This window comes from Daphnia carinata, chromosome 3, assembly GCF_022539665.2.
Source record: "Daphnia carinata strain CSIRO-1 chromosome 3, CSIRO_AGI_Dcar_HiC_V3, whole genome shotgun sequence".
NCBI lineage: Eukaryota > Metazoa > Arthropoda > Branchiopoda > Diplostraca > Daphniidae > Daphnia > Daphnia carinata.
Window position 1 is genome coordinate 13,116,810 of NC_081333.1, and position 11,307 is coordinate 13,128,116.

The following is an 11,307-nucleotide window of genomic DNA, read 5'->3' on the forward strand; positions in this document are numbered from 1 at the left end:
TTCCAAACTGCGTTGCCTATTGCTCCTTGGCCCCATTCCAAACCTTTCGTGGGCTTGACGCGATTCATTTCCGATCGCCTGTTGCCTGTGCATTGCAGCACGGCGGTAACAGTGTGTGGAGCGTAGGCTGTTTTCAACTGGTCTAAATTCAAATTCAAGCTATCTTTTTCATCAAGGCCAACAACTTCTAGGGAGTAGCTTTCGCTTGAAGGATCGACATCTGGAACGGGAAAATGATGACGAACGTAGAAAATATCTCTATTGAAAAGAGAAATATGTTGATAAAAAGGGAGTTTGATGGGAAAATCATGACGAAACCTTACGTTGGTGTGATGAAGCTTTCCACGAGTAAAAAGCCAGGAGTTTCAGCATTGAAGGGTTTTTTTGTCCTTACTACTAGTGCCGGATGTCTTCGAGGATCATTTGCATACGGATCATCCATATTCGCCATAGCCAAGTGTTCTTCACCTTTGGTCAAATTACCAATTCTGTATTCTTCCATAAGAGCCAAAATTCCAGGTTGCTGATGGATTGCATAGAGAGACCAGAACGGCTCAACTGAGCCCCCAGCTCCGAGCAAAATCGTATCTCCTCCTGAAATATCTCAAATGAGCAGCGAAACCAAAGTAAAGCAAATGCAGAAATTTTACCAGGATGAATTTTGATGAACGGAGTGATGTCATAGACACCACTTTTGTAACTGATCCATATGCCAGTGGATTCATCTCTATGTTTGGCAACATCATCTGAGGTGTAAACAGGCAAACCTTCCACAAAACTTCCTGGTTCTCTTGCCACAGTATTTACCTCACTTTCTTTTTTTTCATGGGCCCATACTGTAGGAATGTTCTTCTTGTAATAATAGTATAGGCCTGCAAGAGTGATGGCGCCAAGCCCAGTGATTGTCAGTCGTCTCGCATTCCCATGGCCATCTTTTTCATGGAAATCGTGACTGTTCGAGCTTTGTGTACCCTGCGATAAGGTTCTTACCCTACAAATAAAAAATGTCAGATTTAGAATTAAATGGCAAATACTTAAATAATTTTTATCTAAGATGTCAACACATTACCAACTAGAATTGGCAGGTGGTTTTCTAGTTAGACATTTAGAAAAAATTACACATCCCTTGTGAAATGGATTTATCAAGATTCGACTATACATTGCTAAACTAGTCAGTGATATTCGGCACGTAAGTGACTTCTAGCCACACGTTACCAAACAAACAAGGACCTAAGCAATCAAGCAACAAGCCTACAACCTACAACCCAGAATCAAGAAAATAACACAACGTTGGCTCCCAGTTGGCTTGCTACCTGTAGTACGCAATAGTGCATGCTGTTTATCCTCATTCCAACCTGTGGAGTAAATGGCGGAAATATACGAATTGAAATTATGGTGAAAAGACTGGGAAGAAACGAATGAATGAATGAAAAAAACTTCTCTGCTTCTCGGTGGAAAACCTTTAAGTATACCTTGACAATGCACTCGATGTTCAAAGCCGAATTCTGGAGTGAAGGCGGAGCTTAAACGGTTAATGATCAGATGTTGAACCCGCACTCCGAAGGCTGCTTTGACGAAAATAAAACCGAACCCCGTGTGGTCATTTCAGAAATGGCTTCTTGCTTATAAATTTGAATAGATGAAACAAAGTAAGCACACTAGGAAAAATCTAAAAAACATGTTGTGACCATTGCAACTAATCAGCAAAAGTTACTTGTAGATTTTATCAAAAGCCACGATAATATCTCCTGCCCCCACAACCGATCACATGGGGTACAAACTGGTTACGTCTTCTTTATTTCCTGTTTGTGTTTTTTTATTGTTTCGAAATCTGGAATTTCCTGCCAGTCAACACCAACCATTTGCAGTGCTGTCGGGAACCTATCAGCATATTCTCATTGACATTTCGTCAGTGAGTTGTTTTGGCTGTCAATTAGAAAAAAACCAAAAATCAATAAAGGCCTGTTATCACTTAATAAAGTGTTTTTCCCCAATTCGTACGTTGGGTCGACCCGTTACTTTAGCAGACAAAAAGGCCAACGTCAAGATCAGATTGATTCATTTGGATGCCATCAAACCATTCCGTTTTACTCGGTGGCATAAGGTTTAAAACCTACTTCTCCAGTTAGTTTTTTAGTTACAAAAGTAAGAGGCGACTATCAGGCTTATTTTATTTTCGTGTCATTCCATCGGTCAGGAACAGGAATTATTCGACAACATGGCAGATGTTGGCATGGAGCTGGCAGAACAGCAGCTCTTTTGGAAAACGCTTTTTGATGAGAAAAAGTTAGCTCCAAAGTTGGCCTTGTTGGCAACTGTTGACGGTGTTACGTACGACGACATGCCCCAATATGGACAGGTGCATGTTTCAGTCCATTCCGCATCCAATCTTGGGGATAATTTTATGAGCGACACGTTCACCGTGTCAGCCCGATTAAAGCGACGTTACACCACCAAGACTTATAAAGCCTTTGCCAAGGTAGAAAAATTATTTTTGCTAATTTTATTTATGTCGTTTGAATTACGGCGAGTTTTGCTTTTGTACCAATAACAGGTGCTGCCTTCCAATCTATTGCTGCGTCAAGCAGCTTATGAATCGCACACTCATCATCACGAGATGCACATGTATCTTCATTTCTTCGGTCTCCTGCGCGAAATGCATGTTGGACAACCCATCACGCTCGATGTCCCAGATATTTACTACGTCAACATTGAAGAAATTGTCCAAGATAAGACGGATGGATCAGGCACTTGCATTGTCCTCGAGGATCTCTCATCGCAAGGTTATTGCATGTCGGATAAATTTGGAGGGGCTGATTACCGGCACTGTCACATGGCATTAACCTCACTGGCTCATTATCACGCTTTAACTCTGAATGCCGTGAGAACGTGGCAAGATCCGTCCACTGGCGAATTATCCAATTTGCCACATTCTGCAAGGTTTTTAACGCAGGAAAAGACTGTTTACGAACTCAGTGCGGTTCAAATTGCCAAAGACTTTTGCAATCGTATGATCGAGTTTACCCAAGATGTCAAAAGACCAGACGTAAGCTGATTAAAAATCTTAACTACACGAAAGTTAGTACCTAATCTTGATCCTTTACAACATCATCAATTAGCTGGCCGAATGGCTTCAAAAGTTGATGGACGATCGGCTATCTGAAGTCGTCCTAGTTGATACGGTGCAATCGTGTGGACCACTGGCCTGCGTACTGCACGGAGATTTTTGGAACAACAATATGCTATTCAAATATTCAGATGAAGCTCAGCAAGGTGGAATCAATAACATTCCCGTTTCCTTGAAGTTGATTGACTTTCAACTTTCGAGGATTGGCCATCCAGTGACTGACATCCTCTATTTCATGTACGCCAGTGCCAAGCCAGAGGTTAGACAGCGACACATGCAGGGATTGTTACGTCATTATTTTGATACGTTGAATGCCGACTTGCGGCTGTTTGGTGTTACACTTCACTATTACACCTGGCAAGACTTTCTAAACGATTACAAGAAGAGATCGTTAATGGGGCTAATCTTTGGTGGCTTGATCATGTCCATGGGACTGGCTAAAGCCGTCGTGTCTACGATGCAACATTTGGATGAGGAAGAACTCCTTAAAGGGACAAGCAGCAAAAGACCTGGTATACCATCTTTTATTATTGAGATGGGATTCGAAAAATTTAATTTTTATTATTATATTTGTTTATAGTTAATGAAACACACGAAGAAGAGTTCAGTGGGAAGAGCGCCTCATTTGAGGAGACGATGAAGAACATGATGACGTCTCACAAACTTAGCGATAATCCAATTTTAACTGATCGTCTTTTGAAACTCATCACGGAAGTTTATAGCCTACACAAGGCGCCATAAATAAGAAATTGTTAACGTCCACGTGAAAAATAAAAATTTCTTTCAACCACTTGCAAGAAGTGCCAAACTTGTTTTCGTTTGGCAAACAACAATCTGTGGAATTTCGGCCAAATAAAACAAATGTTTTCAAGTGTTAAAAGTATGAAGGATGCAACACGTCACTAAACATATAAGCCTTTCTCTTAAAAAACAAAAGCGGTATTCATTTGGTTATTAGTATGGAGATGCAACATTAGGAGATAAGAATACAGATGACAAAATTATAGGCCATTATTCTATATCTAAAGGCATTGTGCCTTCGGTGCATGTTGTTGTACACCCTCGGATGGGACCTCAGGACACTGGACCTCGACTGACCACCGGTTCATTATTTACTCAAGTTCCGTTATCTCTCTACTACGCAAGTTGTGCATTTGCTTTTGATACGTCCAAATCGCAGTTGTTTCTGCTCTTTTCTTTTCTACATTCCAAGGTAAAAAAAAGAAGCTCAAATTAACGTTGCAAAAAAAGAAAAGACACAAAAATTTGATTCCATCTTCTAGTTGCAATCTGAACTTCATCCTTCGTCTTTGTGTCCAACCTGCCGACTTCAGTCAGCTGAGATATTCACCATGACGGGCACAATAAAAAGCCTGGTGGAACGTCAAACGTTTTGGCGAACACTTTTCGAATCCAAAAAATTGTCGGGTCAGTTGATCTCGTTGACAACAGATCACATCGATGGCGTCACTTACGATGACCTGCCCAACTACAAACAAGTGCATGTTGTGGTCAGACCTGCGTCCAGTCTGGGAGACAATTTCATGAGCGATACATTTATTGTTACGGCTCAAATCAGCGGCGCCATTGAGAGTGAAGCTGAGACACTGAGCACCTTCGTCAAGGTAAACCCGTTTAAAAAGAATTGCTCTAATCTAAAAGGTAGTAAGTATGTCGTCCTTAGGTGCTACCTGCGAATTTCTTGCTACGTCAAGCAGCTTATCAATCTGGCGTCCATCATCGCGAGATCAAGATGTACGATCATTTCTTTGGCCTCCTCCGGGAAATGTATGCTGATCAACCGATACCGTTCAATGTTCCAGATTGCTACTACACCCATGTGGAGGAGGTTGTCAAGGGCGAAACGGATGGGTCGGGTATTTGCATCTTGCTCCAAGACCTCAAAGCAGAAAATTATCGCATGGCCGATAAAACGCAAGGAGCTGACTATCGTCACTGTCACATGGCATTGACATCCTTAGCTCATTTTCACGCTCTTACTCTCAACGCGTTGAGGCAGTGGAAAGATCCGTCCACCTGCCAACTATCGAATTGCCCGCCAAACGCGAAATTTCTCCAGGATGAGAAAACGTTTTACGATTTTGGTATGGCTCAACACATTCCAAACTCTTCGAAATCGATGCTGGACTTTATCCAAGAAGCCAACAGGCCCGATGTAAATATAGACTCATTTTTATACAATAATATCAGTCAAGTAAAGGTCTTGCTAATTCGCAGCTTGTAGATTGGTTTGCCGAAGTGCTGCAACGTATCCACGAAGTCGTTCTGATTGACACGGTTGAAAGTAGTGGTCCACTAGCGTGCATCTTGCACGGCGATTATTGGCTCAACAACATGCTGTTCAACTACGAAGACGATGGCGAACAGAATTCTATACCAATTGCCTTTAAAATGATTGATTTTCAAGTGGCTAGAATTGGCCATCCTCTTAATGATATTCTCTACTTCATGTACTCGAGTGCCGCAGCGGAGACGAGAGAGAAACATATGCTCGTTTTGCTTCGTTATTATTTTGATACTTTAACCACGGATTTGAGGTTACTTGGCATTTCGCTCGATGACTACACTTGGCAAGATTTTTTGGATGATTACAAGAAGAGATCGCTGATGTGGATGTTGATGGGCATCGTTGTTATGTCGGCTTCCCTCAACAAGACGGCCGTCAACGGTTTACAAGAGCTGGATGCCGAGGAAAAGATGAAGGGACCTAAACCAGGTCTACACTTTTCTATCTTTTCTGGATTCATTTTATTTTCAACTTCAAAAAATGTAGGGGCTGATGCTGAGACGATCAAAGGCGAGAGTGGGTTCAGTCTCGAACTTGAGGAAACGATGAAGAATATGACGGCCAGTCAAAAGTTGAGCGATAACCCAAATCTAACCGATCGTCTTGTGAAACTCATAAGCGAAGTCAAAGCTTTAAACTGTTCACAGAAATAGGTTTTCTTTCCTACCGATTTTCGAGCTGATTATATAAACAATACAATAAATGTAATCGATTTGTGATCTTGACCTATTTTATTGTTACGGATTTTAGTGTTTTGTTTGTCGTTCGCTTAAAAGGCAGACGAAAGTAATCATTTGATAAGTCAAGGTGCAAAAATCCCCTAAAAATGATGTGAAGTGATCGTAAGGAGCAAATGGAAAAACCTTACTGACATTTCACACAGATCAACAGGTAGATAATGTGATAACAAATCATTATCTGCATGGGACTTGTAGGTTATATTCTATGCTTTACAGATAAGCTGACGCATAAATTCTAAGCAATTTCGAGTTGCAAGTGAGGGTTGCTAACTGTTTTAAAAACCGGTATTTTACAATAGCACCTCGCACAAATTCTTGTCTCGCTATTCTGGCGTGCAATTAAACCTGAAATGTCATCGACTACTGCCGTAAATGTAGATGGCATCGAATTTGATCGCGACGACCTTTTGGGTAGCGGTGGCTTCGGTTCAGTGTATCGTGGTAAATATAAAGATCAAAGTGTAGCAGTAAAAAAAATGATGAAGAGAAATAGCAAAGATCAAATGCCTGACAACGAGTTAAATATTCTGAAGCAGTTAGACCACCCCAATATAGTTAAACTACTCCACTCCGCAAGCGATGTCGACTTCAAGTAAGATTATTTACGTGTTTAACTTTGAATTAAGCTGAGAATTTCCATGCGATTTCTGCGATTCAGTTATTTGGCTTTGGAATTGTGCGACACATCATTGGATCAGGTGTTCCTAAATGAGGACGATTCTCGGAGATATAAAGGACCTGCATTACCAAATAATTTCGAGGTTTTTTTCCAGTTAGCCACTGGTCTCGAATACATTCATTCAAAGAATGTAATCCATCGGGACATTAAACCGGGCAATATTCTCATTTCTGTGAAACGTACTGACCAAGGTGAAGATATAACGATCAAGTGGGCTGATTTTGGATTGTCACGAGAAGTGAGTGAACGAGGAACATTCATAATGAGTGGAGTCAAAGGGACTCTACTTTGGTTCTCTCCCGAAGAGATGGAAATTCGCGGCAAAAACCTACGAATCGAAGAAACTAAAGGCTCCATCAAAAGCGACGTATACGCATTAGGCCTCGTCTTTGGTTATATTCTCTTGAGAGGAAGACATATATACGGCGAAAATGCGTTACAAATTGTAAAGAACATTACGGACAACGAACCAACCAGTCTGAATGGTAAGTTAGCTCTTGAGGCAGATAATATAACAAACATATTAATTAAATGTTTAAAATTTGAAATATAATAGAAATTCATCACAAGCCTTTAGGCCGTAACTTAATAGAACAAATGCTGATTAAGACACCTGGCAATAGAATTACATCCAAACAAGTTGTTGATCAATTGCAATCCATAAAAATCAAAGTAAAGAAATTACAGGCAAAGAACGAAGATGGATGGAATGAGCTTCATCTTTTGTGTTCTTACAATTTGAGCCCACATTTAATCGATGAGATTAAACTCTTGATCGAACTCGGTATCGACAAGGACGCTAAGGACAATGATGGACGCAATGCGCTTCATTGTTTGTGTTATTACAATTCCAACCCACACTTAATGGATGCGATTAAACTCTTGATCGAACTAGGTATCGACACGAATGCAAAGGACAAGGATGGATGGGATGCGCTTCATCTTTTGTGTTATAACAATTCCAACCCCCACTCAATGGGTGCGATTAAACTCTTGATCGAACTCGGCATCGACAAAAACGCAAAGGACAACGATGGACGCAATGCGCTTCATTGTTTGTGTTATTACAATTCAAGCCCACACTTAATCGATGCGATTAAACTCTTGATCGAACTCGGCATCGACAAGGACGCAAAGGACAACGATGGATGGAATGCGCTTCATCTGTTATGTGGATTCAATTCAAGCCAACACTTAATCGATGCGATTAAACTCTTGGTCGAACTCGGCATCGACAAAAACGCAAAGGACAACGATGGACGCAATGCGCTTCATCGTTTGTGTTATTACAATTCCAACCCACACTTAATCGATGCGATTAAACTCTTGATCGAACTCGGCATCGACAAAAACGCAAAGGACAACGATGGACGCAATGCGCTTCATCTGTTATGTGGATTCAATTCAAGCCAACACTTAATCGATGCGATTAAACTCTTGATCGAACTCGGCATCGACAAGGACGCAAAGGACAACGATGGATGTAATGCGCTTCATCTGTTATGTGGATTCAATTCAAGCCAACACTTAATCGATGCGATTAAATTTTTGATCAAACTCGGCATCGACAAGGACGCAAAGGACAAAGATGGATGGAATGCGCTTCATCTTTTGTGTCGATATAATTCAAGCCCACACTTAATCGATGCGATTAAACTCTTGATTAAACTCGGCATCGACGTAAATGCAAAGCAGAACGGTGGATGGAATGCGCTTCATCTTTTGTGTCGATATAATTCAAGCCCACACTTAATCGATGCGATTAAACTCTTGATTGAACTCGGCATCGACGTAAATGCAAAGCAGAACGGTGGATGGAATGCGCTTCATCTTTTGTGTCGATATAATTCAAGCCCAAACTTAACCGATGCGATTAAACTCTTGATCGAACTCGGCATTGACAAGGACGCAAAGGATAACGATGGATCAAATGCACTCGATTTGAGCCGGCTCAATACAAATTTTACAAACTGCAACATAGACGAAATCTTTAAATCGTGTGAGGTGCACTTATAACGATATTAAAGCTATTCGCAAGATGAACAGGCAAGAAAAGGCTGCGTTGCAACAGACGAGACTCTCGGCAAAATACGGTTTATAATAGTTAGAATAGACAGTGCGACGCACCACATCAGCTGGAGTATGCAGAAAACGAACCTTGTAACACAAGTGAATAAAAAAGTTTGAGGAAGCTTAACGAAAACTCACGTAACTTGTCTGCGAAAAACTATCTGTTTGCTGGGCCAACTGCAAAACGAGCGACCACACGTCCGCTAATACAACTCTGCTATCGTTGGAAAACTCACTTTAGGAGAAACATGAGGCATCAGTCGAGTAATTGTGTGCTAACTATACGGGAATAAAGGGCGACCCAGTTCTACATCAACAGCACAAAGTCAAACGGTATGCAATGGCGGCATCCTGAAATCGACTCAACTTTGTCGTTAATCCATTTACTTAATTTACTTTCACCTAAAATATTTTTTTGTCAAATTCCGAGGAAAACACATACCAATAAAAAAAGTTAATTCGATCCTCCATACAATCTAACAGGCGCGTACAGCTCTTAAGTTTTGTAAAATGTAAAACCCGAATACAAAAACTAACCTGGAAATGCACCACGTGATCTTCATCGAAAGTAGGTAATCTGCTGGACACTACACACATTTGATATTTAGACGCTTTCCGCTTTACACCCGGAGTTTTGATGATTGCAGCGTGGTCACCAATGAGCTGACTTGTACGTAAATTGACGTGTAAAACATTCCACCACCGACGGACAATCAGCTTGTGGTATGACGATGTTTCCAGGGTTTAAACCGTTGGACGGTTTCAAAACCAAGTTTGCCAGTTACATCACCAGGACTTGCTTCATTCAGCAACAAACTAAGCAAAAAGACAAACAAATAAAAAAAATCATCATTTAGTGAAAGAGAACGGCACTGTAACATTTAGCTCATTATTAGAGGATAACAAATACTTTGCAGGTGACTCTTTATTTCTAAAACATTCCCCGTTTCAAAAGGCATATGTTGCAAGCAATATTGATCCAAAATGTCCAAGTTTCTTATGGCAGCCATGAATCGAAAAATATTGAAATTGACCATCGTGCAAGCCTAGTCGAATGATCCAGGGTCAGCCTTAGATGCGACTGTATTTACCAAATAAATGTAACATTTTGCTTTCGTGTCAATGGAATTTTCTAAACAAGTTTACGTCATTGATTGTATAATAAATGTTCTTACCTGCTGTTATGTCCCGCAAAGAAAAGGTGGCAACGCTCTCACAAACTGGCGAAGAAGCAAAAGGAAAAGGTGCACGTTCATGGGACACAAATTCACTACTGCACATTGTGGCACTCCATCAGACCAGAGACTAAAGCGAAAAGCACCGATCCCCACTTTAGGCCAGGTAGACATACTCCGTCTTTCCGGTGGTGGCGCACGGAACTTATACCCGCCGTTTGTTGCGGGGGAGGGTGGGAGAGAAACTTTACAAGGACACTGTAAGGTCTCATTAGGAGGAATTTGGAAAATTCAAAAAGACAAAGATGATAAATAATAGGCGAAAGGAAAACATGGATTACAGAGAACTCCCCCCGAGTTGAAAAGAAAACAAGCAATTTAATGTTAAAGATAATAAAACTTCTCAGGTTCATTGAACTATCATTGAGTTATTGTTCTATTGATAGGAGAAGCACTCTCCTGTTCTATTGCCTTTTGTCCTTGAGTGTCAACATGCTTTTATTCCCCTTACCTCTAGCGCCAATGGTGAGAAGGCGGGTGTGTTATAAACATGGTGGAGTGAAACGCAAATGTCTTTCCATTTTATTTATGCGATATTATAAATTTTTCCTGTTTAGTAGTACACATATTTAAACGAATTATTTCTAAACACCGAATTTTTTTAAAACATTTAGTTACAATGCATTCCAAAACGAAAATGCTCTTCCAACGGTTGTATCGATTCTTACACGATCAATCTGCGAAATTGGTACACGTGCCCGACGAAAAGTAGGAGGAATGGTTTTCTCTAAGTGTGGGCAACGAGATTTCTGGACAATTTGTTTAACTCTCTTCATCCCCCCTCCAAAAAAAATTAAATTAAATTAAATTAAATATCACGTTGTGATTGTTTACATTTCGAATGTCCTTCTGCACATGCTGCATTGGTGTGCCAGTCATAATCTGCTATCAGTTGAGTCCTACCATTTGGACAGATGAGAACCGATGGTTTATGTGATGTAGATCAAAAAGGAGTAATTAACGGAGTAGTGGACCACTAGCGGGCATCTTGCACGGCGATTACTGGATTAATAATATGCTGTTCAAATACGAAGACGATGGCAAACCCAATTCTGAATCAATTGTCTTCCAAAATGATTTACCACGTACCATCCGAAAAAATAAAAAAACAATTGGTTTGTATGTTGAACTTGCATGGAATGCATTGA

General features: G+C 40.7%; 4 protein-coding genes across 4 annotated transcripts; 3 read left to right on the plus strand and 1 right to left on the minus strand.

Moving 5' to 3' along the window:
- Nucleotides 1–5: 5 nt before the first annotated feature.
- LOC130694568 (sulfite oxidase, mitochondrial-like) lies at nt 6–1,225 on the minus strand (the record flags this gene model as incomplete). Its single annotated transcript, XM_057517640.2, has 4 exons — nt 1,070–1,225; nt 651–991; nt 324–594; nt 6–258 (listed from the first exon to the last, which is right to left on the minus strand). Coding segments are annotated over exons 1-4 (957 nt in total), but the record flags the coding sequence as incomplete, so codon positions are not given.
- A 967-nt stretch (nt 1,226–2,192) lies between these two features.
- LOC130694573 (uncharacterized) lies at nt 2,193–3,917 on the plus strand. Its single transcript, XM_057517649.2, has 4 exons — nt 2,193–2,479; nt 2,555–3,046; nt 3,120–3,639; nt 3,708–3,917. Exons 1-4 carry the CDS (start codon nt 2,219–2,221, stop codon nt 3,866–3,868), a joined length of 1,434 nt encoding a protein of 477 aa, XP_057373632.1. The 5' UTR covers nt 2,193–2,218; the 3' UTR covers nt 3,869–3,917.
- Nucleotides 3,918–4,242: 325 nt separating this feature from the next.
- On the plus strand, nt 4,243–6,102 carry LOC130694575 (uncharacterized). Its single transcript, XM_057517652.2, has 5 exons — nt 4,243–4,340; nt 4,411–4,752; nt 4,812–5,303; nt 5,366–5,864; nt 5,922–6,102. Exons 2-5 carry the CDS (start codon nt 4,480–4,482, stop codon nt 6,086–6,088), a joined length of 1,431 nt encoding a protein of 476 aa, XP_057373635.1. The 5' UTR covers nt 4,243–4,340; nt 4,411–4,479; the 3' UTR covers nt 6,089–6,102.
- Nucleotides 6,103–6,430: 328 nt separating this feature from the next.
- Nucleotides 6,431–8,980, plus strand: LOC130694567 (putative ankyrin repeat protein RF_0381). Its single transcript, XM_057517639.2, has 4 exons — nt 6,431–6,767; nt 6,834–7,339; nt 7,411–7,874; nt 7,992–8,980. Exons 1-4 carry the CDS (start codon nt 6,526–6,528, stop codon nt 8,868–8,870), a joined length of 2,091 nt encoding a protein of 696 aa, XP_057373622.1. The 5' UTR covers nt 6,431–6,525; the 3' UTR covers nt 8,871–8,980.
- Nucleotides 8,981–11,307: the final 2,327 nt, after the last annotated feature.

Excerpts from the sequence above, each read along its gene's own strand:
- LOC130694573 (XM_057517649.2), top strand. The coding sequence starts at position 2,219 with ATGGCAGATGTTGGCATGGAGCTGGCAGAACAGCAGCTCTTTTGGAAA. Across the intron at positions 2,480-2,554 it reads CTTATAAAGCCTTTGCCAAG|GTGCTGCCTTCCAATCTATT; the intron begins GTAGAAAAATTA and ends TACCAATAACAG. Across the intron at positions 3,047-3,119 it reads AAGATGTCAAAAGACCAGAC|CTGGCCGAATGGCTTCAAAA; the intron begins GTAAGCTGATTA and ends ATCATCAATTAG.
- LOC130694575 (XM_057517652.2), top strand. The coding sequence starts at position 4,480 with ATGACGGGCACAATAAAAAGCCTGGTGGAACGTCAAACGTTTTGGCGA. Across the intron at positions 5,304-5,365 it reads AAGAAGCCAACAGGCCCGAT|CTTGTAGATTGGTTTGCCGA; the intron begins GTAAATATAGAC and ends GCTAATTCGCAG. Across the intron at positions 5,865-5,921 it reads GATGAAGGGACCTAAACCAG|GGGCTGATGCTGAGACGATC; the intron begins GTCTACACTTTT and ends CAAAAAATGTAG.
- LOC130694567 (XM_057517639.2), top strand. The coding sequence starts at position 6,526 with ATGTCATCGACTACTGCCGTAAATGTAGATGGCATCGAATTTGATCGC. Across the intron at positions 6,768-6,833 it reads GCAAGCGATGTCGACTTCAA|TTATTTGGCTTTGGAATTGT; the intron begins GTAAGATTATTT and ends TCTGCGATTCAG. Across the intron at positions 7,340-7,410 it reads CGAACCAACCAGTCTGAATG|AAATTCATCACAAGCCTTTA; the intron begins GTAAGTTAGCTC and ends GAAATATAATAG.